The 26,967-nt window shown below is 36.7% G+C and overlaps 2 protein-coding genes across 2 annotated transcripts; both read left to right on the top strand.

The window, feature by feature from the left end:
* The first annotated feature begins 561 nt into the window (after positions 1 to 561).
* Positions 562 to 1,935, top strand: LOC131596965 (uncharacterized). Its single transcript, XM_058869689.1, has one exon. It carries the CDS (start codon positions 562 to 564, stop codon positions 1,933 to 1,935), a length of 1,374 nt encoding a protein of 457 aa, XP_058725672.1.
* A 7,476-nt stretch (positions 1,936 to 9,411) lies between these two features.
* Positions 9,412 to 10,234, top strand: LOC131596964 (uncharacterized). Its single transcript, XM_058869688.1, has one exon. The coding sequence runs from the start codon at positions 9,473 to 9,475 to the stop codon at positions 10,232 to 10,234; it is 762 nt and encodes a 253-aa protein (XP_058725671.1). The 5' UTR covers positions 9,412 to 9,472.
* Positions 10,235 to 26,967: the final 16,733 nt, after the last annotated feature.

Genomic DNA, 26,967 nt, shown 5'->3' with positions numbered 1-26,967 from the left:
CATAATTGGTTTTTTGTGCCAAAAGTATCTACTAATAAGCATAAAAGACCAATGATTATTGATAGTCAACAACTTCCAACAATAAGATAAACAAGCAACTTTGTTTATTGTCTTAATTTCTCTCAAATCAAAACCTTCTTTAGACAAATGTGAGCAAATAACCTTCCAAAATATAGTACTCGGATTTCTATTGTTTATGTTACGTGTCCATACAAAATTTCTAATGCGAGAATCTAATTTGTTAAAAAGATTATTGACCATTCATAAATCCTAAAACTATACAAAAATATGTCTTGTATAATTGACTGAATCAATTAAACTATATCCCTCGTAGAAAGAAGATGTCCCTTCTAAATAAAACAATACTCTTTTTACTACAAATTAGAGATGAGATGATGCATGAATTTTAAATTTGTCTTTAAATATGGGAACTCCAAATTAATTAATTTAAAAAATTATATTTTTATAAAGAAAAGAAAGTAAGTAATTGTCACTTTAATATCAATCCATAAGTAAATCTATTCCCTCTCTAGTAAATCTATCTCGAGTATACATCTAGAGATGTCTCTGCTAGGGTTTGTGAAAACTCCGGCGGAGGTTGGCAAAAGTCCGGCGGAGGTTGACCTGCAAGAAAGAAGCACTAAAAAAGTGAAGGATAACATTGAAGATAATGGTATGAATGTGGGAGGCAGTAAAAGTGGTCCGACTATTTCTTTTCGTGATATAATCACGGGGCAAGGAGGGGTGGAGGATGCAGATGCAGTGGAGTTTGATGTAGGTGGGGAAGGCATTATGGAGGATTCTAATGGTGATATAACTATTGAAGAGGAGGTCATCGGAGGTTATGAATGTCCAAAATTTATCTTTTCTGCTGAAGAGGAGGAGAGGATGCAAAGACCTTGGAGGAGGGGTGTGATTGTGAAGTTGTTAGGAAGGAGAATAGGGTACAAGGCGCTGGAGAATAGGCTTAACCAGATGTGGGTGAGGAAAGGAGTCATTAGTATCATTGATCTGAGCAATGACTACTATCTTGTTGCCTTCTCCCATGAAGATGATAAGAAGGCAACCATGACCAATGGGCCTTGGTTCATCTATGACCACTACCTTACAGTGAAAGACTGGAAGCCTAATTTTCAGCCTGAGTGCGACACGATAGATGAAGTTGTTGTTTGGGTGTGTATTGCTGGCTTGCCGATTGAGTATTACAGCCCCAAAGCATTAACAAGATTTGGAAATCGCATTGGTAGAGCTATAAAGATTGATAGAACTACTACTAAACAAGAAAGAGGGAAATATGCAAGGATTTGCGTTGCGGTTAATTTGGCAAAACCATTACTAGGGATGTTTCAAATTGATGGTAGTAACTACAAGATAGAGTATGAAGGGCTTCATCTTCTTTGTTTAAGCTGTGGTCGATATGGGCATTATAAGGAAGGGTGTCCTATGAACAGGGTTGGGAAGGATATTGAAGAAGATAGAAGTATTCCTAATGACAGTAAGGAGAAGACTCAGGTAGGGGGAAGTAGTGGTTTGATTGGAGAAGAATTAGATATATCTGGTCCTTGGAAGGTGGTGCAAAAGCAAATAAAAGGAAAAAAAGTGGTGGAGGGAAAGAGAAACACGGCGCCGACGAGATTCAATGCTAAAAGCGATAAAGGTGGATCGAGGTTTTCTACTTTAGGAAACATTGATCAGGAGTTCAATAGCATTAATGGGGGTATTGATGGGGTGGAAAGTAATGATAGGGATAATATGGCAGTTTCGGTTACTATTGGTGGACAAAAAAGTCAAATGGAAATACACAATATTGATGCCACAACTGGCAGAAAAGAAAGAGAATATTCTGTTTCTAATAGTACTACGGGGAACATTAATGTGGATAACACGAGCACGTGGCGGGATTTAACTGGGGAACACAAAATAGTGGGGGGATAGGAGAAAACAAGGACTACAGTTGGCAGTGGGGGCAGGCGACAAACACAGGACAATCAGAAAAAGAAGGCTACTAATTTAACAACACGTGGTGGTATCAGAAACAAAGACAAGAGTGGTGGAATTAGTACTTCAGGTGTAGAAGGTTTATTGGGTAAATTTCACATAGGTGAATCGCTTTAGACTTCTACTTTCGACACATTTAATTTAATTACCAAGGAGGCTGGTATGAAAGGAGACAAAGGTAAAAATAAAGAGAATGATAGCACAACGTCCAATGGGCGAGATTCCTTGGATATTCGCCATGCACAAGATATATGCATTATGGAAAAACCACCTCATTTAGATCCTAAGACAACCAATTCCCATAACTTCACCTTTTGAGTCAAAGGACACATACTGGAGCCAGTGGTAGAAGGTAATATGGGAGCTAGTGGTTATGAGGAGAATGAGGATTATGAAGAGGAGATTGTGTGTGAAACTCTGTGACTGGAGTTGGCGTTACCTTCTCATCCTCTATTGTTTTATGATGAGTACAAATAATAAAATTCTGTTGTGGAATTGTAGAGGTGCAGCTAGTAAGGCGTTCTATCGCTATTGTAATATTTATGTTAGTAAGCATAAACCTGCTATGCTTATTATTGTTGAAACCAGATGTAACCCTCTCTTGCTTAGTAAATCTTTCAAGAAGCTTGGATATGACAAGATGGAATGCAGTGTTAACAGTGGTTTTGCTGGAGGAATTGTTATGGGCTGGAATTCGAAAGAAATTGATGTTCATGTGTGTCAGAAGCAAGATCAATTCATTCATATGAATATCAAGGATGAGAATGGTTTGAAGTGGAATTTCACTGTGGTGTATGCTAGGCCTTACGATAGCAGCAAGAAAGTCTTGTGGGACGGCCTGAAGGAGATTGCTAGACATATGTGTGATCCTTGGATGCTTGCCGGTGATTTTAATGACATTGCTTATGTTAGTGACAAGAAAGGTGGTGTTGTTCTTCCTTGAGCAGATACAAGAAGCTTCGAGACAAAATGAATATGTGTTGCATTCGTGATGTTGAAGCCAGAGGTCCAGTGTATACTTGGAGAGGACCTATTTTTCGTGGTGGCCAACGTATTTATGAAAAACTTGACCGAGCCTTTAGTAATGATGATTGGAAGTTGAAGTTCCCTGAAGGTTATGTTAAAGTGTTGATGCGGGTGGAGTTTTCTGACCATCATCCAATTCTGATAAACCTTCGAGAGGAGCGGGGTGATCGGTTTGATAGACCTTTCAGATTTGAAAATGCTTGGTTACTTAATGAATCGTATGATAATATGCTTATGGATGCTTGGAAAAACGATACTGATGTAATAGGGAATCTAAAGAATGTTGTTACATGCATTGACAAATGGAAATTTGATTCTTTTGACAAAGTTAGGAGAACCAAAGCAGCTATTATAAGGAGGCTTGAAGGTATTCAGAGGAGATTGCAACAATATGACAACGTAGGAGGGATGAGGAGGCTGGAAATTAATCTCCAGAAGGACCTTAGTAATATCTTAAATCAAGAGGAGCTTATGTGGCATCAGAGGTCTAGGGCTCGTTGGTTAGTTGATGGTGATCGCAATACTAAATACTATCACATGCATACTATTTCAAGAAGAAATAAAAATAAGAATATCATGTTGAAGGATGATAATGGGATTTGGATAGATGAGCCAAAGGATCTTAGGAGACATGTGAATGAGTTTTATAAAGATTTGTTTCGTAGACCTAATCAGTGGTGTTCTTGGGAGCAAACTAATGTGAGTTTCCCTGAGTTGAGTTGTGATGCCCTAGGTCAATTGGGGAAGGATATTGAGAAAGATGAAATTCGTGCAGCCTTATTTTCAATGAAACCGTGGAAGGCCCCTGGGCCAGACGGGTTTCCGGCAGGTTTTTATCAGAAAGCCTGGCATGTGGTTGGTGAAGGGGTGTGTAACTTTGTCATTAACGTGTGGCATAATCCAAGCAATATCACGGAAATTAATAAGACGGATATATGTCTTATACCTAAAGTGGATCAGCCTCAGAAAGTTGCTCAATTCAGACCTATCTCCCTGTGCAATACTCTTTATAAGATTATTACCAAAGTCCTTGTTAGTAGATTGAAACCCTTTATGGCGAAGCTAGTGTCCCCAGTTCAAACTGGTTTTGTACCGGGAAGAGCTATACAGGAAAATATTATTATAGCTAATGAAGTTATTCATAGTATGGAAAGAAAGAAAGGAAAGAAAGGTTTTTTTGCAATCAAAATTGATCTAGCTAAAGCCTATGATAAGCTTAGCTGGGAGTTTATATGGAGAATTTTGGAGGAAATTAAACTGCCAAAGGTTATGGTGGATCTTATTATGCATGGAGTGACGAGTCTGGAAACAAATGTTAACTGGAACGGCAACAGAAATGATTTCTTCCGTCCTCAGCGGGGTATCCGACAAGGAGATCCTATGTCTCCCTATTTATTTGTTCTTTGCATGGATAAACTAACTCACATGATTGAGCATGAAGTGGTTTGTAAGAGGTGGAAACCTTTTCGTATGGGTAAGAATGGTGTTGATATCTCTCATCTAATGTTTGCAGATGACCTTCTTATTTTTGGGGAAGCCAAGGAAGAGCAAATAGAGTGTATTAAAAGTACCTTGGATAATTTTTGCAGTATGTCTGGGCAGGAGATAAGTTATGAGAAGTCCAGCATTTTGTTTTCCAATAATGTGGCAAGAAGACTTAGATCAAGGTTGTGTGCTATGTCTGGTTTTAAAGAAACAAATAGTCTTGGCAAGTACTTAGGAGTCCCTTTAAAAGGAAAGGCCTTGAGAAGAGGAGACTTTGGTTATGTGATATAACAAATTGCTAAGAGACTTACAAGTTGGAAAGCCAGACATTTGTCCTTTGCAGGGAGGGTTACTCTTTCTAAAAGTGTTATGGAGGCTATACCGATCTATCCTATGATGACTAACATGCTTCCGAAAGCTTGTGTCAAAGAAATCCAAAAGATGCAGCGTGAATTCATTTGGGGAGATACTGAGACTCACAAGAAGCATCATGTTGTGAGTTGGAAACAAGTCACTACAAGTAAGGATATGGGAGGGTTAGGGCTGAGGAAGCTTGATACTATGAACCAAGCTTTTATTATGAAGTTGGGAGGAAAGTTGTTGAATGATGAGGATGATTTATGGTGTAGAGTGTTGAAAGGCAAATATAAAGGTTTGGTTGATGTTAAAGACATGCATGCTAAATCTTCTGACTCTAATTTGTGGAAGGCTATCACTAAAACTTTTCCTTCTTTGATAAGTTTGGGGCGGTGGAACCTTGGCAATGGCAATAATATTCATGCTTGGCAACACTGTTGGGTGAGTAGAGGAGTATCCATTGCTGACAGAGTAGAGAATATCCCAGCTGAGATGGAAGCTATTTCTGTTGGCAATTTAATTAATGCCAATGGTGAATGGAACTGGAATATGATGGAGTGGTTACCCGCAGATATCAAGGAGCAAATCAAAGCTTTACACCTGCCGGTACAAGATAATGTTGAGGATTTTTTCGATGTTGCTACTATGGAAGATGGGCCCTTGTCAGTAAAGTATCTGTATAGGGAGTTTGAGGAGGAACATGATGCGGAAGAGAATGCTGGCTGGAAGGTGATTTGGAGTATGAAAGTTCCAGAGAGGGTAAAGTATTTCATTTGGCTTCTCATGCATGAGCGAATTCTTACGCAGGAGAGAATGCATGTGTTTGGGTATGGGAGTGCAAGTTGTATTCTTTGTGGTCACTATAAAGAAGATATTCTCCATGCTTTGAGGGACTGTAGGGTGGTGAAGGAAGTTTGGAATTCTCTCATTCCTGGAAGCATGCGAAACACATTTTATAGTGTTGATCTCCATCAGTGGATCAATATTAATTGTGATAAGAAGATGGTGCGTGTGTTACAAGTGGAGGATAATTGGTGCCATTTTTGGGCTACTACTTGCCATGCTGTTTGGGAGTGGAGAAATAGACAAATTCATGATGAGCATTTGTGAGACCTTTTTTCATGCAGGAAACTATTGTTCATAGGATGCGTGATTATCAAGCCGCTGCATGTACTCACCAAATAATACAGTTAAATAAAGTGGAGAAGTTGTTTAAATGGGAGAGACCCACAGGTGAGTTTGTGAAAGTAAATTTAGATGGTGCTCATACCGTGCAAGGTAGTGCTGGGTGTGGTGGTCTAATCAGAGACGCAGATGGAGCTTGGTGTGGGGGGTTTGTTAAAGGTGTGGGCAGTAGTAGTCCGTTGAAAGCGGAGTTATGGGGTATCTTGGAAGGTATTAAGCTTGCTAAGGATCTTGGATACAACAAGGTGCTGATTGAATCTGACTCTAAGGAAGCTGTAGATCTTTGTAATGCTATCAAAACTTGTAAGAAGACTAGTTGCAGCATTTTGAGGCATATTAATTCAAAGATGGACGAGGTGGAGACGGTGAAGTTCTCGCACGTTTATCGGGAAATTAATGGTTGTGCCCATCAGTTGGCCTTGCATGGGAAACTTCAGGGTTGTGATCTTAAGATTTTTCTTGAGATGCCTTCTTGGTTAAGTGAATTCTTTAATAGAGATCAAAGGGGGGTGTGGTACCCCAGGGTTGTCTGTGTTTAGTCTTTTGTTGTTTTGGGCTTAGGCCCTCCTTTGTACCAAAAAAAAAAACTCCTTTGCTAAAAGGCTGAGGTTTATCAACCTTAACCGTCAACCCACCATGACACTTCAATTTTTAAACATCAGATTGCTCAACCCAACTAATATTACTAGCCTATGCGAATGAATAGGATTTGAAAGTATTAAATTCATAATAATACTAGTACAAAAATATTCAAATCCATTATCATTGGACAAAATATTTATTTTTATCATAAGGTGATAGAGTAAGAATTAGGATTAATTAGAAGTGAAATTTATATTAATATTAGTTAATTTGTAATGCTTTTTAAAATGTTCTTAGGACCTTAAAATATTATTGAGGTGGGCTTTAGTTATTTTGGGCCTTTAGATATTATCCTCTACTACTATATATGTACTCATTGAGAGATGACAAGATTAGGAATGAAATCAAAAAGTTATTTTATCTTTTATTTTATTAAGTTATTTTAGTGTTCTTCCTCTTTTCTAGTAGAAAACCCTAGTTTGTAATCTTGGTAGGAATTGCTTCCTATCAATTGGTGCTTTCATCCATGTACTCAAATCCTCCTATGGATTATCTTTATCATACACCTTCATCTCATCAATGGAGCATTCCTCCTACCTATCCCACAAACCCCTCTTTCACAACTCCTACCACACCTTCATTTCCATCATTTCCATGGGAAATTTTTCCACCTTCTTACACAAATCCATATGTTGCAACTCCATCACCATACTTGTATTTTAATCATGGGTATGCACCTCCTCCACCTAACCCGTATTCACCCTATCCTACGTCTCATTATTCATCCTACTACAACAATTTCTATCAATTTCAAAACCCAACAAATATCTCCTCCATACTTGGTCCTAAATTTCAAACTCGTTCTATTCATGGAAAAGATTTCAAGAAATATTTGCAAGTGTCTCACCTCTCTTTTAAGAAAAGATCCAAAACCTTTAAGAAGGGTTTTACGGTTGTCAGTAAGAATCCTACTAGTATTACCAACGCTGGAGTTGCAAATTCTGATGAAATCCTTGCAAATCCAAATGCAAATCTAAATGTGATTGAGTATTGTTCCTTCACAATGTGTGATTTAGGGTTTCATGAAAAACGTAGATCATGGAGGCGTGCTGGTTCAACACGACGTAACACCGCCACCATCGTCACTGTGGCCGGTGATACAAGCCCCGACTCTGTCATCTTCACTCTCGAATCCAACGTCAGTCTCTTCTCCAACGCTTCCGCCAACGTCGATCGCTGTTCCTTCGCTTCCGATGCTCACGATCGTGACTCTTTGAACTCCGAAAGCTCACTATCATTTAAGACAATTGATAGTCCTGGACAACAGACAATAATGCTTGAAAGGAGTTATCAAGGTGAGGAAATTAATGTTGAGGCTGTTGTTGATCATCATATTGACAGAGAGATTGATGACTCGGTGTTAGATACGAAAGATGAATCATTGAAGTACAAAGAGGTAACTTTTTTCCTTGATAGCTCTGTAAACAATATATCAGTTATTGTTGAAGAAACCCCAAGAGTAAAACCAGTAAAACAATCAAAGCAGCTCATTCTGAATGAATCAGGGGAATACAACGATTCTTCATCATTGTCCTTTCCGGCACAGAAGAATAATCACTCCCTTTCTTGGTTCGATTTTGCGGTTCCTCCGAAACCACCAGATCAAATTGGTTTTGGTTTTAGGTCTTTGTATTATGCAATAGGTGAGTCAAGAAAATCTAATGGAATTGGACTCTCATATGTTGCCCACAATGTGTTTGATGGAATACCCCTGCCAACCATTTCCAAGGCTGCTAAGCTTGTCAAGTCTAAAGAACTTTCAAATGTCAAAGAGGAAGTTTATGGAGCTTTTGATACATTTGTCGCTCGGGAACTAGAATTTCTTTTAATTTCCTTTGATTATGAACAAGGTAGTAATTGCAAGAGAAAGTTAAATCATGAGTTCTCTATGGTTCCAAATGACCGTTCGTCGAATGTCGATGGTGATTTTCCTCTTTATGGATTTATAAATCTGCCTGACTTCCATGAATTTAATCCGTTGGAATTGGATTTAGATTGTTATACAGAGGAGCTGTATTTACGTGTGCTCGAGGTTGAGGATTGGAAGGATCCTATGGCGACTAAATTTGAGGAGTTACTGGTGAGTAATTTGGATTCGATTTTCAGAAATGCAATCGGCAAGATTATTTATTCATTTTACAGTCAAGAAATGGTTGAAGTGGCACTTTCAAGGAAGGCCTTGTATGCAGAAGGAAACCTTCTCATGAATACCGTTTTGAATGCTATTCATGCTAATATTGATTTTACTACTTGTGAGCCCATTAGGATGTCACAAACTGTTGATAAAACTGGTTTGAGAACACTTGATGTTATGACAAAATCTGATAAATCTCATGCAGGTTTGTTGGAGAAGGTTACTGTAGATGATGTTAACATAGGTCTTGGTTATGTTTTTGTATGGAATCGAAGCGGCGATGAATCTTATGAAGAGGCCATAGATGAAGAGCAGAAGCTGTTTGAGTCTCATTCACTTCTGTCCAAAATAGACAAGTCTATTGTTGGAATTCCTGTATTGGCTCAAAAGCTTGTTCAAGTTGAAGCTATGATAATTTTGACAACTTTGCCTGAAATTATTAAGAACATCGATGAGAGGCTTGTTTATAGTTTACATGAGATGGAAAATTTGCCTGCTAATTTATCCTCATTGGCTGATGCAACATCTGTTTTCTTGCTAATTGTTTCTCTTTCAAGAGAATCTATAAGAAAGACTCTTCTGATAGGTGAATTTAAAGAGTATCCTAATGAGAACCGATTGCATTGCACTGCTCGGTTAGTCGATATGCTGAATTCATTTGCAAATGAGCTTCAAAACTGTGATGAAATTAATGCTACCAGATATTTTCTTATGGATGATGATGTTTCTGTTTACTACTTTTGGGAACATGCTGAAGCCATGACGACTTTAAGAGCTGCATACAAAATAGGGGACACTTGGCTCCCAGAGCAGGTAGCATTTATTCAATCTATGGGAAATGAGAAAGCAAATAGTTATTGGGAAACAGAATTACCTCCAAACTATGACAGAGTTAGTATTGAAAACTTCATTCGTGCAAAGTATAAAGACAAGAGATGGGTTGCAAAGGATACTAAGCCAACATCACCTTCTAAACTGCCAGAAGAGAAAAGTCATTCACAATGGCAAAAACCTGTTGAAAGAGTTGGTCATAATTATGTTGCAGTGAATACTTTTGAAGAAAGGAGGAAAATCCAACAATCAAATGCAAATCCTACTACTAGAATTAGTATTCTTTTTCCTCCTAAAGGACATGTTCAGGTAGCTCCAGTGGCTAAACATCACATTATTGAGAAAGTGGAACCTCTAGTGCCACAAGTGCAAGCTGAAACATCACATTTCCAACACTGTTTCATGGAATTTTACAAGGTGTTAGTAAGGAGCTTTGAGCTGCAATCAGAATGGAAGTTGGCAATGCAGTATTTTGCTAATATCTTTTATTTAAGGATGTTAGTTGTCTACAACCTTGAGGACAAGGTTGTTTTTGAAGGGGTTGGCAATGATAGAGTAAGAATTAGGATTAATTAGAAGTGAAATTTATATTAATATTAGTTAATTTGTAATGCTTTTTAAAATGTTCTTAGGACCTTAAAATATTATTGAGGTGGGCTTTAGTTATTTTGGGCCTTTAGATATTATCCTCTACTACTATATATGTACTCATTGAGAGATGACAAGATTAGGAATGAAATCAAAAAGTTATTTTATCTTTTATTTTATTAAGTTATTTTAGTGTTCTTCCTCTTTTCTAGTAGAAAACCCTAGTTTGTAATCTTGGTAGGAATTGCTTCCTATCATAAGGCTATCCACATATAATGTACTATCTTTCCAAAATTTGGCATCCATGTGATTAAGACATCCCATGTGATTATGAACGACTTCAAAGTTCAACAATTATGATTAATAATGACTGCCAAGATAAATATGTCAAAATTAAAGTTAAATAATATGTTATGTGTCCTTTTTTTGTACCATATAATATATCATGTCTGTCGAAAGAAAATATGACATGTCACTTTCTTATTGGAAACTTTTGTAGCTATAGATTAACCCTCCAATTATATGTCTTGCCTTTTGCAGCATTCTTTATGCAATTTTATGTTCCAATTAATATTGTTGTTCTTTCTTAGGATAAATTGCACATGATTCTGCTCCAAGAAAAAAATTAGCACATGATTCTCATTTCCCTGAAGGTTCCATTTGAGTTATGGTCTTCCGAAATTGAACCAGCCTAGGGGTTTTTTTTAAAAAAAAAATTATATTTTCATCTTCTTTTCTATTATAATCGCTAAGCTTGGATGATTTTCTGACGAATTTTGAATTCAGAATTCTTATTAATAATGTGTGTTTTGGTTGTATCTTTTTCAGGTGAATTTCTACTTGAATCGGAGAAGGAGCATGATTGTCTCGATCTCCCCCGGAGCTCTGAGGGGTGTCCGATGCATCCTGCTCTTACGGTGATCCTTCAATCAATGAGTCTCATCTCTCTTTGTTCCAGATGGTTCTAGAATGGCATTGTGAGTCTTTCTTGAACCAACTTCTTGGATTATATTTTTGCGGGAAGGAGCGTTGTAAAGGCTTTCTTTCAGGCGCTAGAGCCTCACTTCAAAAGCGTGCGAGTTTTGTTGTCAAACAATGTTAAACATGTTGTTTAACAGTTCATTAGCACCTTGCATGTTGAAGTTTGCTTGTAGAGCGTGGAGGCTAGACAAGGCTTCAAGTTGTGTAAAAGGAAGTGGAACAGGAGTCTCTATAAAAATAATTTGAATAGATATAGCCAGTTGCAAAGCTTTGACTAGATTTGGATACAACGGAACAACCATTTCATGATCTACGACATTTTGCGGCAGATGAAGAGATAGAGGATTGTTTGTTGTTAGGGCAGCGACAACAACTTTACGTGCAATAGAGAATCTGATAGCTTTAGATCCAGTCATCACCGAAAATTGTAAGAACCAAAGGTATCAAAATCCGAGGAAACAAAATTGAGGTTATGCTTGTTTGAATCAAGACATGATGGATCTCCGCGTTTGATCGCAAATGCTTTCGCTCTGGTGATCAGATGAGTTTATAAATTGCGAATTTGAAAGAGAATGTGAATTTATGGAAATTGTAGGAATCAAAAGTCGATTCCCACAGACGGCACCATTGTTCCGTTTTGGAACCATAAATGGGAAGAGGGACGATGATGATGGTAGATTGTTGCTTCCGACACATAAGAGTAGGGAGACCTACAAGGTTAGCACTCCAACGTTCATGTTACTATGTGAGAAAAAAGAGTGAAGTGAAATTGAATTTGAAAGTTGTTACTTCAATTTGGCACCCTCTCTCTCTCAAGGGAAATAACAAACTTAATTATTTATTAGTCGTGTTTTACGGAGAGTCATTGGATGCATTACCATTTAAGATCTCTTATGATCATTAGAATGATAATCTTCGTGTGCTATAATGGAATCCTACTTGTTAGTTGACTAGATCTATGTGGTTAGCCAAAATATCTATACTATTTTACAAACAAAAGAAAAAATATATTTATTCTATTTTATAGATATTTAATTTTGTTTAAAAATATATTTATTCTATTTTGTTTTTATTTGTTTTTATTTGATTTGATTTTGTTTTTATAATGTTATTTGAGATACACATAGCCTCTACCAAGAGAACATATACATATTTAAACATATACATATTTGCACCTATAATGTCAAAACCTCTATACAATGCTAATGTATAGATGTAAATCAAGAAAAACCAGTGTTTAATATATTCATGATAAAATAGGAAGGCATCGGTCCAATGTGATTGGATGTCTTCTATATCTTCTCGTGAGAATGGTGTTTCGTCACTAAACTCTTATAAAGTGAACACAATTTAAATTAGGGTTAATACTACTTTACCCCCCTGCCATATAAGCGAGATTCGGTTTACCCCCCTCTAAAAAAAACTTATTGGACAAACCTTGCAAAATAAAGATTCCATCAAATTTGACCCTGATCAGTTTTTTTGGCCAAAATTCTTAGAATCTTGCCTACATGGCAATTTTGGTAGTGCTGACTGTACAACACATAAGCAATGTGGCACAGTCAGCACTGCCACGTGGATTTTTTTATATAATTTTTTGTATTGATTTTTTTTTTAAATTAATATATTTTTTTAAAAAAAATTAGTATGTTTTTTTTTAAAAAAAATTTAATATTTTTTTACGTTTTTAAAAAATATTTGACAGTACCTGCGGATTTACGTACGGATTTAAAAATACCTGCGGATTCACCAACGGATTTGACAATACCTGCGGATTTACCTACGAATTTGACAATACCTGGGGATTTACCTTTAAAAATACCTGTGAATTTGACAATACCTGCGAATTTACCTGCGGATTTAGCTACGAATTTGACAATACCTGCGGATTTACCTACGGATTTAAAAATACCTGCGGATTTACCTACGGATTTGACAATACCTGCGGATTTACCTACAAATTTAAAATTACCTGCGGATTTACCTTTAAAAATACATGCGGATTTACCTGCGAATTTGACAATACCTGTGGATTTACCTACGGATTTGAAAATACATGCGAATTTATATATAATAAAAATAAATTTTAAAAATTAAAAAAAAAACAGTAAAACAATTTTGGAAAAAAAATTAATAAAAACGTAAAAACGTAATTTTTTTTAATTTTTCCAATTTTTTATAATTCTTTTTCAAAAAATTAATTTTTTTTAAAGTAAAAAAAATATTATTAAAAAAAATTAAAAAAAAATTAAATTTTTATTAAAATAAAATTAATAAAAAAAATTTCGAAAAAAAAAATTTTTTTAAAATTAAATTCCACGTGGCAGTGCTGACTGTGCCACATAAGCATGTGTTGTACAGTCAGCACTACCAAAAATGCCATGTAGGCAAGATTCTAAGAATCTTGGCAAAAAAAACTGATCAGGGTCAAATTTGATGAAATCTTTATTTTGCAAGGTTTGTCCGATAAGTTTTTTTTTAGAGGGGGTAAACCGAATCTCGCCTATATGGCAGGGGGGTAAAGTAGTATTAACCCTTTAAATTATGATAAGCTAACAACAACATTAACTTAAAAAATATACATAAATTAAGTGTATATGTATAGTTAATATCTTAGTCCATGAATTGATAATGCCTTTGGAGACAATATTAAACATATGTCTCATCACATAGTATCCACATTCAGAGTCATTGGACTATTTATGCGACTACAAATTATTTTCATATATTTACTAATTAATACACACAAAGCACAAGTAATACATTAGCGAAAATAAATGAATGACAAAAAGCACAAGTAATACTTACATGTGGTTCTATGAACTTTGGCTTTTTACCAGCTAAATTACGTTTCATAAAATGGTATCCCTCCATAGCTCTACATGTAGGTAAAAAAATTATATATGAATAAAATAATGTTCAAATTAATAAGAACTATTCAAAACTAAAAATAAAACTTTATTACTACAAATAATACCACTTACCCACTCAAAATCTTTTGCTTACCTTCATCAAGATGATAGTGTAACGAGTATTACAAAACTACAGTACTTTATTTCGGACATAAAATAATTAGTTGTCAATGTTCCCTACATAGACACTCAAAATAATTAATAATGTGTATAAAATTAATTTATAAATGAAAACACAAATTAAAGCATATACTTATTTATGGCTAAATGGTACTAGGAAATAATCTTTATTTTCCTTTACCAACTTAATTTGTATGTGCATTTTGACAGCGTTTGTTGAATTACCTCGAAATTGAATTTTCAATGGATCTATGAAACAATAATTTTTCAATTTCCTTTCATCACACATATCATGCAGGACCCTAATTAAAAGTTAATGCAAATGTCAAAACTTTATGCTAAAGTATGAGAACAATGAACATAAATTGAAAACACCACAAGAATTATACTTATGAGTATCACAATTGTATTACAGGTATGTCTAGCCATACATCTTCCTTCAAGAATTCCACAAGACAACTCTTATGAAGTACACCAGATATTTCTGGTTCAGGTTTTAATTCAAACGTGGACAAATCTGGAATCTCGTCTATCATACTAGATAGTCTCTGAATGTTATCTAGTTGAGGTGGTTGGTCTCAATATTCTGAACCAAGGAAGAATAACTATCTATCGTGCTTGCACCACCCATAACAACTTTCTCAAGCATGTCCAATTGATCTAGAATTGGGTTGTTGAGTAAACCCATTAATTTCAATTTCTACACCATCAAAACAACTGAATACAATACAAAAATTAAAATACACAAACAATAACAACAACATATAACACATAAAATTTAAATTATACTTATACCTCAATCACATCGATGGCACACTTCTCTCAATCAATCTCAGCCAACCTTTCTCGCTCATTTCGCGCCTCCTACAACATATTCTCTCGCTCCTCCCGCAACTTCCTCTCTCGCTCCTCCCCTCCTTTTGCACCTCCTGCAACATCTTCTCTCGCTCCTCCTGCAGCATCCGCTCTCGCTCCTCCTAATTCTACTTCTCCCGCTTCTATTTTAATACCTCCTCTATCTTTTCAACAATTATCTCTTCAATTTCTATCCCACAGTTTACTTGGTTAATTGGTTGTGATGGTCTAAAATGTAGCTTCAAGATGACACCTCTTCCAAGACCACAGACACACCAAACATGCTCCTCGATTCCAATCAATTCTACCAAGATGTCATGACGAGCTTGTGGAACGAAGCTACCAACTTTGGTGTGTTCAACCAGTAAATCCTATAACACATTGAATTAACTAAAATAAGTAATGTTGAAAAAAGTAGATCCTTATGATATTTTCAACCACTTCGCATGTAGCCTCTGATGTGAACGAGCCATGTGGTCTTTGACGTGCCCTTTTCCATTTCTCATGGCATGATGGTGGAGATGGACTGCAATTAAGGCTTCAAGAAAGATCTCCCAACTCTAGTTCCCTTTGTTTTATTTTTATATTAATCATTTTATTTTCAAGTTTATCCTATCCTCCATAAGATAATCTATGTGGATAGATATTTCTAGTTCGATTATCCTTTCCTTTTAGAATCTTAGCCGAGAATTCAGGAGTGGTGCAAGACTTTACAAAATCCTCCCAAACTTTCTTATCAATATATGAATACTTAACATATGGAGGAATTTCGTTATCTTTTGATTTTTTTAATATATTCTTCTGTGAGCTATGTCTTAAAGCCCTTCCAACGCTCACCAACATATCCAAGATATTTGTTTTTCATTATTTTATTCTTTGGAACAATAAACACTGCATATGTTTACATAATAGAGTTGATATTAGTGTTAAACCTAAAAAAATAAGTGGTCATATATACTTGTAAAACAAATAAAAAAAATTATATAGAAATACCTTAATATCAGTCCATATGCCATCTTTCAATTTACCGTCAACATCATGCCAAGTATTTATTAAAATAATCACTTTGCTTCTACCTTGTAATGCCACGTAGCTTTTAAAATTCTCAGCATTTTCACCACTAACTTTTCCGGTTCTCAGCATTTTGAACCTTGGTACACATTGTAGCACCACTACCTTTTCTTTTACTTTTTGTATTAATAGAAATTGCAGCAGAAGTTGTATGAGGGGTTCTTGCCAAATCACCCATTTCTGTGTAAATTAGGAAAAATAACAACATTTTGAAACATTTTGTCTTTTTTATTGTGGAAAGAATTCGCATTTCGAAACAACAACCAAACTAAATATTTCACGTTTGTATTTTTGTGTTTAACTAGATCATAGAAACAACAACAATAGAAATATACATTTAAATTCCAGACAAGTGTGTTATCTAAAAGATGGATAAAAAGTTGGATTTTATAAACTTTGCTATAGAACACTTGTTTTTATTAAGCCACAATCGAACTACAAGAACTAAAACATATATGGTAACCACAATCAGAATACAAGTTATGATGAAACATATATGATAACCGTTTGAGTTCTATGAACATTTCAAACAATATTTCAGAGGTGAGAGATGAACATTTATATTTGAGTTATATGAATATTTCAGTGGTATTACATTTCAAATAACATTTCAGTCATAACTACATTTCTAACGACATTTCAAACAACATTTTAGTTGTGAGAGGTGAAAATATTCTTTGAGAGATGAATAATACGTACCTCAAACGTGATGACGAAGCTTCAAAGAGTTTTGAAAGAGATGATGTCGAAATAGTTGACGTTGAAAAAGGATGATGTATGAGTTGATGTTGGAAGAGTTTTAATGAAAATCTCCTAGGTTTTTTGAAGAGAATGATGATAAAACGTGAAGTGTTGATAGGTAAATGAAAAGTTAGAATCTAGTTCACTGAAGTATTCATGCAAAAGATCAAACATGTCGGTTTTTAGGCAAACCCGAGGGAATATATCAATTAAAATAAAAATATATAAAAGTCCCATATAGTTCCATATTCAGGGAATTCATTTAAATTAACTATCACATTGGTTTTAAGTAACAACCGAGGTAAAATATTAATTAATAATTAAAAAAAATATAAATAATTTATAAATAAGGTATTTCAAAATGTTGATGCAAAAGATATAACCCCTCGGATGGCCATTATAACCGAGGGTAATACAGATAAAAAATAAAATAAATAAAAAGGTAAAAGCCTTGTATAACCGTCAACCAATTAAAAATACAAATAAAACATAAAATGAAATAACTAGGATTCGAAGCGATCTCCCTCGTATATATATTCTCTCGGTTTCGATATTAATCGAGGGTATAGGTTGTTTATATTTTTTTTTTAAAAAATATTGGCGCTGCATGTGAAAAGTTCATCATAAAAAGTATTATTTGTAGTTGTGTGATCTTCCTAGGGAACCGAAATACTCAAGTATTACGTGCAAAGGAAGTAACTATTTGATGAGACGCCTTTAGTTTTGTGAGCCCAATTCATTAATGAGGGAAGATCCAGAGCCACTTATTTATTTTAGGTTTTTCTTTCGTCTTGTTTCTGAATCGTTCGTCCCCTTATTTTCCGCTGAGACATTTCTTTCTCTTTAATCTGCTATCGTGATATGGCAAAGAGACCTTGAAAAACCGTGAAAAAGAATAAGGTGAGCCCATCTTATCTATGGGAAAGTTATGTTTTCTCTCCAACCCTTTCAATCTTCACCAAAGAAGGGAACTTTGATGGGCCTTTTCTAACGTTGGAAAAATGTCACTTTAGGGGCTTACCATTCCTGGCGACGAAGACAAAATTCGTAATGAGTATGGAATTGTATCATTCCCCTACATGAGTATCTATTTTTCATCTCAGGGAGTCTGTTTTCCCTTTACTGCTTTCAAAGTCGACTCTCTTAATTGATTAATGATGGCTCCATCTCAACTTCATCCCACCAGTTTGGCGTACGTGAAAGCTTATCAGCACTGTTATGAGTATCTAAAGGGAAAAACCTCCACTATCATTTTCTTTCGATCTCTTTTGTTGCAACCAAGGTACTCCGGTTTGTCCAAGAAGAAAAGGTTTCGTTCTATTAGTGTCGACGATACGAATTTTTGAATCTTTCCCTGAACCACCCACTTTTATGGACCGGTTCTTTTTTGTCACCCCTCCACTCTGAGGCTCATGCAGTTATTTGTGTGATTGATTCGGGGTTGAAAGGTACATGTAAGCCGTTGTTTCCCATTGTTGATCGATGACGTAATTTCTACAAATTTTGACAACTTGAGGATTTTTATAGAAAATTTCTTTACCCACCTCCCTATGGGGCTGACCCCCAGCGAAAACCCCAATTTGTCCCTGCTTCGGAGATGTATCTCCGAAGTAATTTTTTTATATTTTTTCAGACTTCGGAAATGCATCTCCGAAATGCATGAAAATTCAAAAAATACGTTGTTTTTTACATTCAGGTATTATTTCGGAAGTTCATTTCCGAAATATAGTGTTCATATAACATTTTCCCTCCTTCACTATTTCATCATTTTTCTCCAAAACAAACCCAAACTCTCTCCAAAACTTCCATCAAAATCAAACCGATTTTCGTCTCAAAATCAAGTTTCAAATCGTTGATCACGTTAGAGGGAGCATAGAAAGCTACAATTTGATGAAATCTATGATGAAAACTGCGATGGTTCGGAAGTTCATTTCCAAAATAAGTTACCTAACAAATTTCGGAAATGTACTTCCGAAATCATGCCTGGCAGTAAAAAAAATGTTTTGGCCAATTTTGCTAATTTTTGCATATGTTAGGTATGGTGCATCCGGACAACATTGTCGACGATGACGTAGCTGTTCCGGAAGATGTCAACGTTAATAACGATCCGGTTAGCGACGTTAAATCCATGATCGATGTGGTAGATGTACGACAATAATTTACAAATGATCGGAGCTTCGCTTGTCGTGAACAATCGCTTGATTGGGTTCATAGCGAATCTAGTAAACTTGGATTTGGCATTGTTATTTTAAGGTCCGACAATGGAAATAGTAGACCAAAAGCTTTTGTCGTTTTGAATTGCGAGGGGGGTGGGAGGTATGTACCAACAAATCGGGTGTTAAAACACGAAGACACGAAGACACGTGACTCTGAGGGTTGACGATTTGTGGCGTTTAAGCGTCATTTGTGGAATTCATAATCATGCCTTGGATGCCAAGTTACACGGGCATCCAACGGTGTGTCGTTTGTCCCGCGAAGAGAAGAAAGTTATTTTGGATTTATCGATAGTCAAAGTGGCGTCGAGAAACATACTTGCCGATTTGAAGCGAATAAAACCGGATAGCGTTTCAAATATCAAGCAAGTTTATAATGAACGACACAATCTTAAAGTCTTGAAAATGTGCCCTCGATCGGAAAGACTGTTAATAGTGAATTAGTAGTGTTTTCATATGTTAAATTAACTACATTTTGAGCTAAATTTGAGTATATCTTAGGAGTTTTGAGGATTTTACGGTTAGAATTGAACTCTAGAGGTTCGACACTAATTGTAGAACAACTTGCGTCACTTTGGGTGTTATTTGTGCAGATATTGAAGTTGAGAAGTAAAGACGAAGAAACACGCAGGCATAGAGCTTCTGGAGAGGAGGAATCACAAATAAGGAAGGTGAAACAAAGGCCGAGCCGCGCCAATAAGGGGCGAGACGCGCCTTAACCCTCTGACTTGGGTTCGCGCCGCGCCAATACGTGCCGAGGCGCGGTGGCTGCGTTATAAGGATGAATTATTATAAATAGAAACCCTAATTCTCATAAGGGGTAGACTTTTGGTGAACGAAATTCAGAGAGCAATCCTAATCCAGAGCAGCAAACAATATCCGAAGGAGAATTCAACATCAATTGAAGACATTCCCTTGATGAAGATGAATCCATCCATGAAACTTTGTGTGTTCTTCATATCTATGGAGAGCTAAATCCTATTGTGTTGAGTTTAAGGTAGTAGTTAACCTATGAAGATGCAATTACTTTGATTAATTCTGGTGAACAATTGGTTAAGCTTTATTATCAATGAAAAACCTTGCTTTTATTTTATATCATTGTTGAACTATCAATCGAGAGATATGGTTTATACTTTTGCCCTAGGTTTTTACATTAACTTGTTGATTAATACTCAGAGATGAGATTTTGAAGAAGTTTTCATAAATCATTGCGGTTAATTCCCTTTATCTTTATAGTTATTCTGAGAGATCGAATATCATACCGGTAGAGGTGGTTCTAGATTGATTATTAGACATAATATCAGTTTTGAGGATAATGAAGATAATAACTTAGATAATGTTCACATGTGGACTAATTGATTATTGCATATGAATAGGTTGATGAACCCTAAAACTCAACATATTCATTCACCATTGTTATTCATCTTTAAGCTTTTTATCATTCAATCATTATTCTGTTATTTGCAAGTAGAGATTAAAACAATTAACATCAATATTTTTCACTACTCATTAGAAATTAACTATAGAACGGTAGTAATATTAACTCAGTCTCTATGGATACGATATTAGAAAATATTTACCCAAAAAACTCTCAACAAATTGGCGCCGTTGTCGGGGACTGTGTCATACACTCATCTGACTCAATTCTATGAGTTAGTTGGTACTACATGTGTAGCCCAAGCGGAGGAAGAAACATTGTTCAAAAGGTTGTTCCCACATTTTTTGCTATAAAGGTTAAAGATTGGTATCTAGATCAACCTGAAACAGTTATGAATGATTGGAATACTCTGGAAGAAACATTCTTGGAACGGTTTTACTCTCAAAAACCGATTCTTTGATGCTAAAACAGCAATTGCGGTATTCTCTCAAGGTAGTAATGAATCACTGAATGAAGCTTGGGAAAGATACAAAGCTATGCTGAGGAAATGCAAGGGACACGGATTTGCAGAAGTTTATCAAATTCACATGTTCTGCAACGGTCTTACACCTACAAATAAGACACTCTTGGACGCCACAGCTGGTGTCTCACTAATGTCCAAAACAACTGCTGAAGCAATTCAGGTAATTGAGAGAATGGATCTGAATGACCGACAGGGTAATCATGATCGAACTGTCAGAGATAAGAAACCGGGGCTGTTGGAGCTAACTAATGGTGATGCCCTACTTGCTTAGAACAAATTGCTAATTTTACAAGTGGAGATTTTGACACAACAAATGTCCAAACTTCCACAACAAATCAAAGATCTTAATGGAGTTTCAATTTCATACCAAGTTCCTAAGTGTAAGTTATGCAAAGGAGATCATCAAACCGGATTTTGCCCACTAGTCTTGGCAGAAGAGGTGAATTCTATGAACAACAACCAAGGACCGAGGCAAAATCAATACCCGAACCCTCTGCCGTATCAACAGAATTATCATCCAAGGAGTAACAACCAAGGATACCAACAAAGACCTAACAATCAAGGGTATCAACAACAAACTTTTCAACCTTACACTCAGCCACCACAACAACAAGGAGGACAATCTAAGTTGGAAGAGACTATGAACCAGTTCATACAAATGTCAATGACAAACCAGAAAAGCCAGGAAGCCGCAATTAAAAATCGGGAAACTCAAGTAGGGCAACTGGCTAAACAAATTGCAGCTAATCAGTCAAATGTGACATTCTCCGCCAACACTCAAGAGAATCCTAAAGAGCATTACAAAGCAGTTGTAACTAGAACTGGTCAGAAAGGTGGCGAGGAGGAAGTTGAAATCAATGATGCCGAGAAGGAGGATAATAATCGTGCTGCGGAAGATGAGGAGAATGAAATCATAGTGATTGATATGAATAAAGATGCTGAAAAAAATAAGGGGTCGCGGCGCGCTAATACATAGTCGCGGCGCACTTAGGATAAAACAGCCAGCAGTACGATCCCCAGCCAACATCTCCCATATCCACATGCACCATCAAAGAAATATCATGCTAGACAATATGCAAATTTTATGGAAATTTTCAAGCAATTACAAATCAACATTCCATTCTCCGAAGCCATTGCCCAAATGCCAAAGTATGCAAAATTCATGAAGGATATCTTGACAAAGAAGAAGAGACCAGAAGAGGAAGAAGTTGTTGTTCTTGATGCCTAATGTAGCGCTATAGTATCCCGTCTCCCTCAAAAAGCAAGAGATCCAGGACGAGTTACACTACCAGTCACCATTGGTAATCAGCACATTGGGAATGGATTGATAGATCTAGGGTCAAGCATTAGTCTAATCCCTCTATCAATAGTGAATCGATTGGGAAACATTGAGATGAAGTCAACCAGAATGACCTTACAACTAGCAGATAAGTCCACCACTCTTCCCTACGGTGTTGCACAAGATATGTTAGTAAAGGTAGATAAATTCCTGTTCCCGGTAGACTTTGTTGTGATTGATATGGAAGAGGATAAAGAGTCACCAATTATTCTGGGAAGGCCATTCATGAAAACAGCCCGGATGATGATAGATATCGATGATGGTATTATGAAGCTAAGAGTCCAAGACGAAGAGGTATGCTTTAATCTCTCCGACGCCATGAAACAACCTAAGGATAAAAGCGATTGTTTCCGCCTAGATGTCACTGAAGAAGTAGCAATAGAGGTAGCTAGTGAGATCCATCTTTCTAATCCATTAGAAAGATCCCTTGTTGATTCTTTTAATGTGCTGACTCAAGAGGAAGAAAAGGAAATTGAAGGATTTGTAAAAGAACTAGAGAAGGGAGGAAACATGAACGATAAGGATGAGAAAGTGGAAACATTGGACCCACTAAAAGAAGTGAAGGAAACAAAGATGGAACTAAAACTACTATCGGCTCATCTGAAATATGTCTTTTTAGATAAGGAGGGAAAGAAACCAGTAGTTATTAGTTCAAAGCTAACTACGCAAGAAGAAGAAAGACTACTTCAAATCCTACAAAAGAATAAAGCTGCAATCGGATGGGTCTTGGCCGATTTAAAAGGTATAAGTCCAGCATATTGTATGCACAAAATCATGTTGGAAGAAGAATTCAAACCGGTAGCGCAACCGCAACGAAGGTTAAATCCAACTATGAAAGAAGTAGTAAGAAAAGAAGTAGTCAAACTCTTGGAAGCAGGAATGATTTATCCAATTTCAGATAGCGCATGGGTGAGTCCAATACAAGTAGTGCCAAAGAAAGGAGGAATGACAGTCATCAGTAATGAGAAGAATGAACTAATACCAACAAGAACTGTCACTGGGTGGAGAATGTGCATTGACTATCGTAGACTCGACAAAGCCACGAGAAAGGATCACTTCCCTTTGCCCTTCATGGATCAAATGCTTGAAAGATTATCCGGACAAAACTATTACTGTTTCTTAGATGGATACTCCGGATACAATCAGATTGTAGTCAATCCAGAAGACCATGAGAAGACAGCTTTCACATGTCCCTTTGGAATTTTCGCATATAGAAGAATGCCATTTGGATTATGTAATGCCCCATCCACCTTTCAACGGTGTATGCAAGCAATCTTCTCCGACCTCATTGAAAAGAGCATTGAAGTATTCATGGATGATTTTTTGGTGTTCGGAAAATCCTTTGACATTTGCTAGCTAATCTAGACGAGGCACTAGGAAGATGTATTGAGACCAACCTAATTCTAAATTGGGAGAAATGTCATTTCATGGTAACTGAAGGTATTGTACTTGGACACAAGGTATCTTCAAGAGGGCTTGAAGTGGACAAAGCCAAGGTGGAGGTAATATCAAAACTTCCACCTCCAGTAAACATAAAAGGGGTAAGAAGCTTTTTGGGTCATGCGGGATTCTATCGAAGGTTCGTAAAAGATTTCTCGAAGATCGCCAAACCATTGAGTAACTTACTCAACAAAGGTACGTATTTTACTTTCGATGAATCATGTGTCCAAGCTTTTAATGAGTTAAAAGAAAGGATAATTACCGCACCTGTGATCGTAGCACCCGATTGGACAAAACATTTTAAACTTATGTGTGATGCTAGCGATTATGCCATAGGCGCGGTACTAGGCCAGAGAAAGGAAAAAGTATTTCACGTCATACACTATGCAAGCAAAGTTTTAAACGATGCTCAAGTCAATTATGCCACTACAGAAAAAGAGTTGCTAGCCATAGTGTATGCCCTTGAAAAATTCAGATCCTATCTCATTGGAACAAAGGTGGTGATTTACACGGATCATGCGGCCATTAAATATCTGCTAACTAAACCGGATTCGAAACAAAGGCTCATTCGATGGGTTTTTCTTTTACAAGAATTTGACTTAGAAATCCGGGTTAAAAAAGGTTCAGAAAATGTGGTAGCAGATCATTTATCCCATCTGGTCAATGTAAATGTCACTACCCAAGAAGCGGAAATAAATGAAGAATTCCCAAATGAACAACTTTTTCAACTCCAAGTAAGACCGTGGTTCGCCGATCTTGCAAACCATAAAGCAACTGGTATGGTACCAGAGGACTTTGATTGGCATCAAAAGAAAAAGTTGCTATCCGATGCTAAATACTATGTGTGGGACGACCCATATTTGTTCAAGATAGGTAAGGATGGCATACTCAGAAGGTGTGTGAATGAAGAGGAAGCCCAACAAATCCTTTGGCATTGCCACAATTCTCCGAGTGGTGGGCATTTTAATGGATGGAGAACAACAACAAAAGTTCTCCAATCCGGTTTTTTCTGGCCAACTATTTTCAAAGAAGCACACCACTATGCGATGAATTGTGATAAATGCCAAAGAGTTGGAGGGATAAGTAAAAGAGATGGGATGCCACTTCAAACCATGATCGAAGTTGAAGTTTTTGATTGTTGGGGGATCGATTTCATGGGACCTTTTCTTCCCTCATTTACTAATGAATATATTCTAGTTGCTGTGGATTATGTTTCCAAGTGGGTTGAAGCTATCGCTACTCCAAAAGCGGGTGCCAAAACGGTATTGAAAATTTTAAACTGTAACATCTTCACCCGGTTTGGCATGCCTCGAGTAATCATTAGCGATGGTGGATCCCATTTTGTTAATGAACAGGTTGCTAAAGTGTTGGAGAAGTGTGGAATCAATCATAAGATTACATCACCTTATCACCCTCAGACCAACGGGCAAGCGAAAATTTCTAACAGAGCAATAAAGAATATTCTAGAGAAGACAGTCTCGGTATCCAGGAAAGATTGGTCCGCAAGGATTGATGATGTTCTTTGGGCATACCGGACTGCATACAAAGCCCTCACTGGTGCATCACATTTTCAGATGGTTTATGGTAAGGCATGTCACTTACCTGTAGAGATAGAGCATAAAGCCTTGTGGGCTCTATGTTTCTTTTATAGAGATGACAGCCTAGCATTTAAGAAAAGGAAAGAACAACTCCATGAGCTAGAAGAGTTCAGGCACTTAGCATATGAGTCCAACAAAATGTACAAGGAAAATATGAAAAGATACCATGACAAGAAACTCAAAAAGAAAGAGTTTAAGGTTGGAGATCTTGTGCTTCTGTTCAACTCAAGGCTAAGACTTTTTCCAGGTAAATTGAAATCTAAGTGGTCAAGACCATTCATGGTCAAAGAAGTCAAACCATATGGTGCTATTGTCATTGAGGATAGCAAAACCAAAGAGAGTTGGACAGTCAATTGAGAAAGACTGAAAGTTTACCTTGGGGGAGAATTTGATAGGGAAGTGTGTATTATTGCACTTCTGAGTACTTAAGGAAGCTGATCGTCGAGCTCAAAACGACGTTAAACAAAGCGCTTGTTGGGAGGCAACCCAATGCAGTAAGTTTTTATTGTTTTCTCGTTTTTAATTTTAGTTTTATGTATCATCAGACCGGTGTGATTGAGCAGGAACAGAAACCTAAACAAAATAAAGCACCGCGCCGCGAGACCTCATAACGAGGCGCGACACGTTGGCAGAAGCTTTCGCGCGTCGCATAAGATCTGCATGCGCCGCGGTGATGCGAAAGCATATTTTCTCCTCTAACCTACCCTCAGCTGCCCTGCGTATTGTGGTTAGCCGGAGCCCAACCTTCTTCTTTTGGGGGGGGGGAGAGAGGTGCAGGTGCTCGACCAGATGAGTCCCTGAAGCGACTGGAGGAGGATAGTGAGCTGTTATGTTTATGATAACTGTCGTGATGATTTTTTTTTTATTTTTTTGTCAATCTGTTTTTTTTTTGTCATTGTTGCTTTTTATTTTTTGTTAGTTGTCCCCAGTTTAGAATGAGTAGTTCCACAACATAATGAAAAGCTTAAGCAAGACAATGATAATACCAACAAGGGAGCAACATGCATGAAAGTGGTAGTGAGTGGAAATTTTTCAAAAATTAATTTTTCACTTTCTTTTTCAATAAGTGACAAGGCAGGTATGAATTTTTGAACTTAAACTCATAGTGTGTGCATGAAATGTAGGTTGTTAGTAAATACTGGCAGAAGTTCTTTATAGTACATTATTTTTGTTGGATCGGCTTAGCCTTAACCATTGTGAGGAAAGCTTTCCATTATCTACTATATGCAGGAGACCATCGATTACTTTGACTTGTTTGTATTCTGCTAAACTGTTTGTCGCATCGTTTTGTGGAAATCTGTGAAAAGGACTTAGGCATTTGTTTGAATCTGAGAGTTTCTTTGAGCCCACTCCATCTTAAAACTTATTTTTTTTTGTGAGAGTGTGATCCTTTGCTAACCATTCTTTGAGCCTGAGGTCAAGATAAATTTCATAATATGCACCAAGAAAAACACCTGGTGAGTTTTGATCTCAATGTAAAGTTTTGTTTTGGACCATCAACCATAAAATTTGGTGATGTGTTTTCTCTTTTACCTTTATAGAAAGTAGGG

This window comes from Vicia villosa, linkage group LG4 (assembly GCF_029867415.1).
Source record: "Vicia villosa cultivar HV-30 ecotype Madison, WI linkage group LG4, Vvil1.0, whole genome shotgun sequence".
In the NCBI taxonomy this organism is placed as follows: Eukaryota; Viridiplantae; Streptophyta; class Magnoliopsida; order Fabales; family Fabaceae; genus Vicia; species Vicia villosa.
Note: the sequence above shows the minus strand (reverse complement) of the source record. Positions and strands in the feature narration are given on the sequence as shown.

Coding starts and splice junctions, on each gene's coding strand:
- LOC131596965 (XM_058869689.1), top strand. CDS start 562: ATGTCTCTGCTAGGGTTTGTGAAAACTCCGGCGGAGGTTGGCAAAAGT.
- LOC131596964 (XM_058869688.1), top strand. CDS start 9,473: ATGCTGAATTCATTTGCAAATGAGCTTCAAAACTGTGATGAAATTAAT.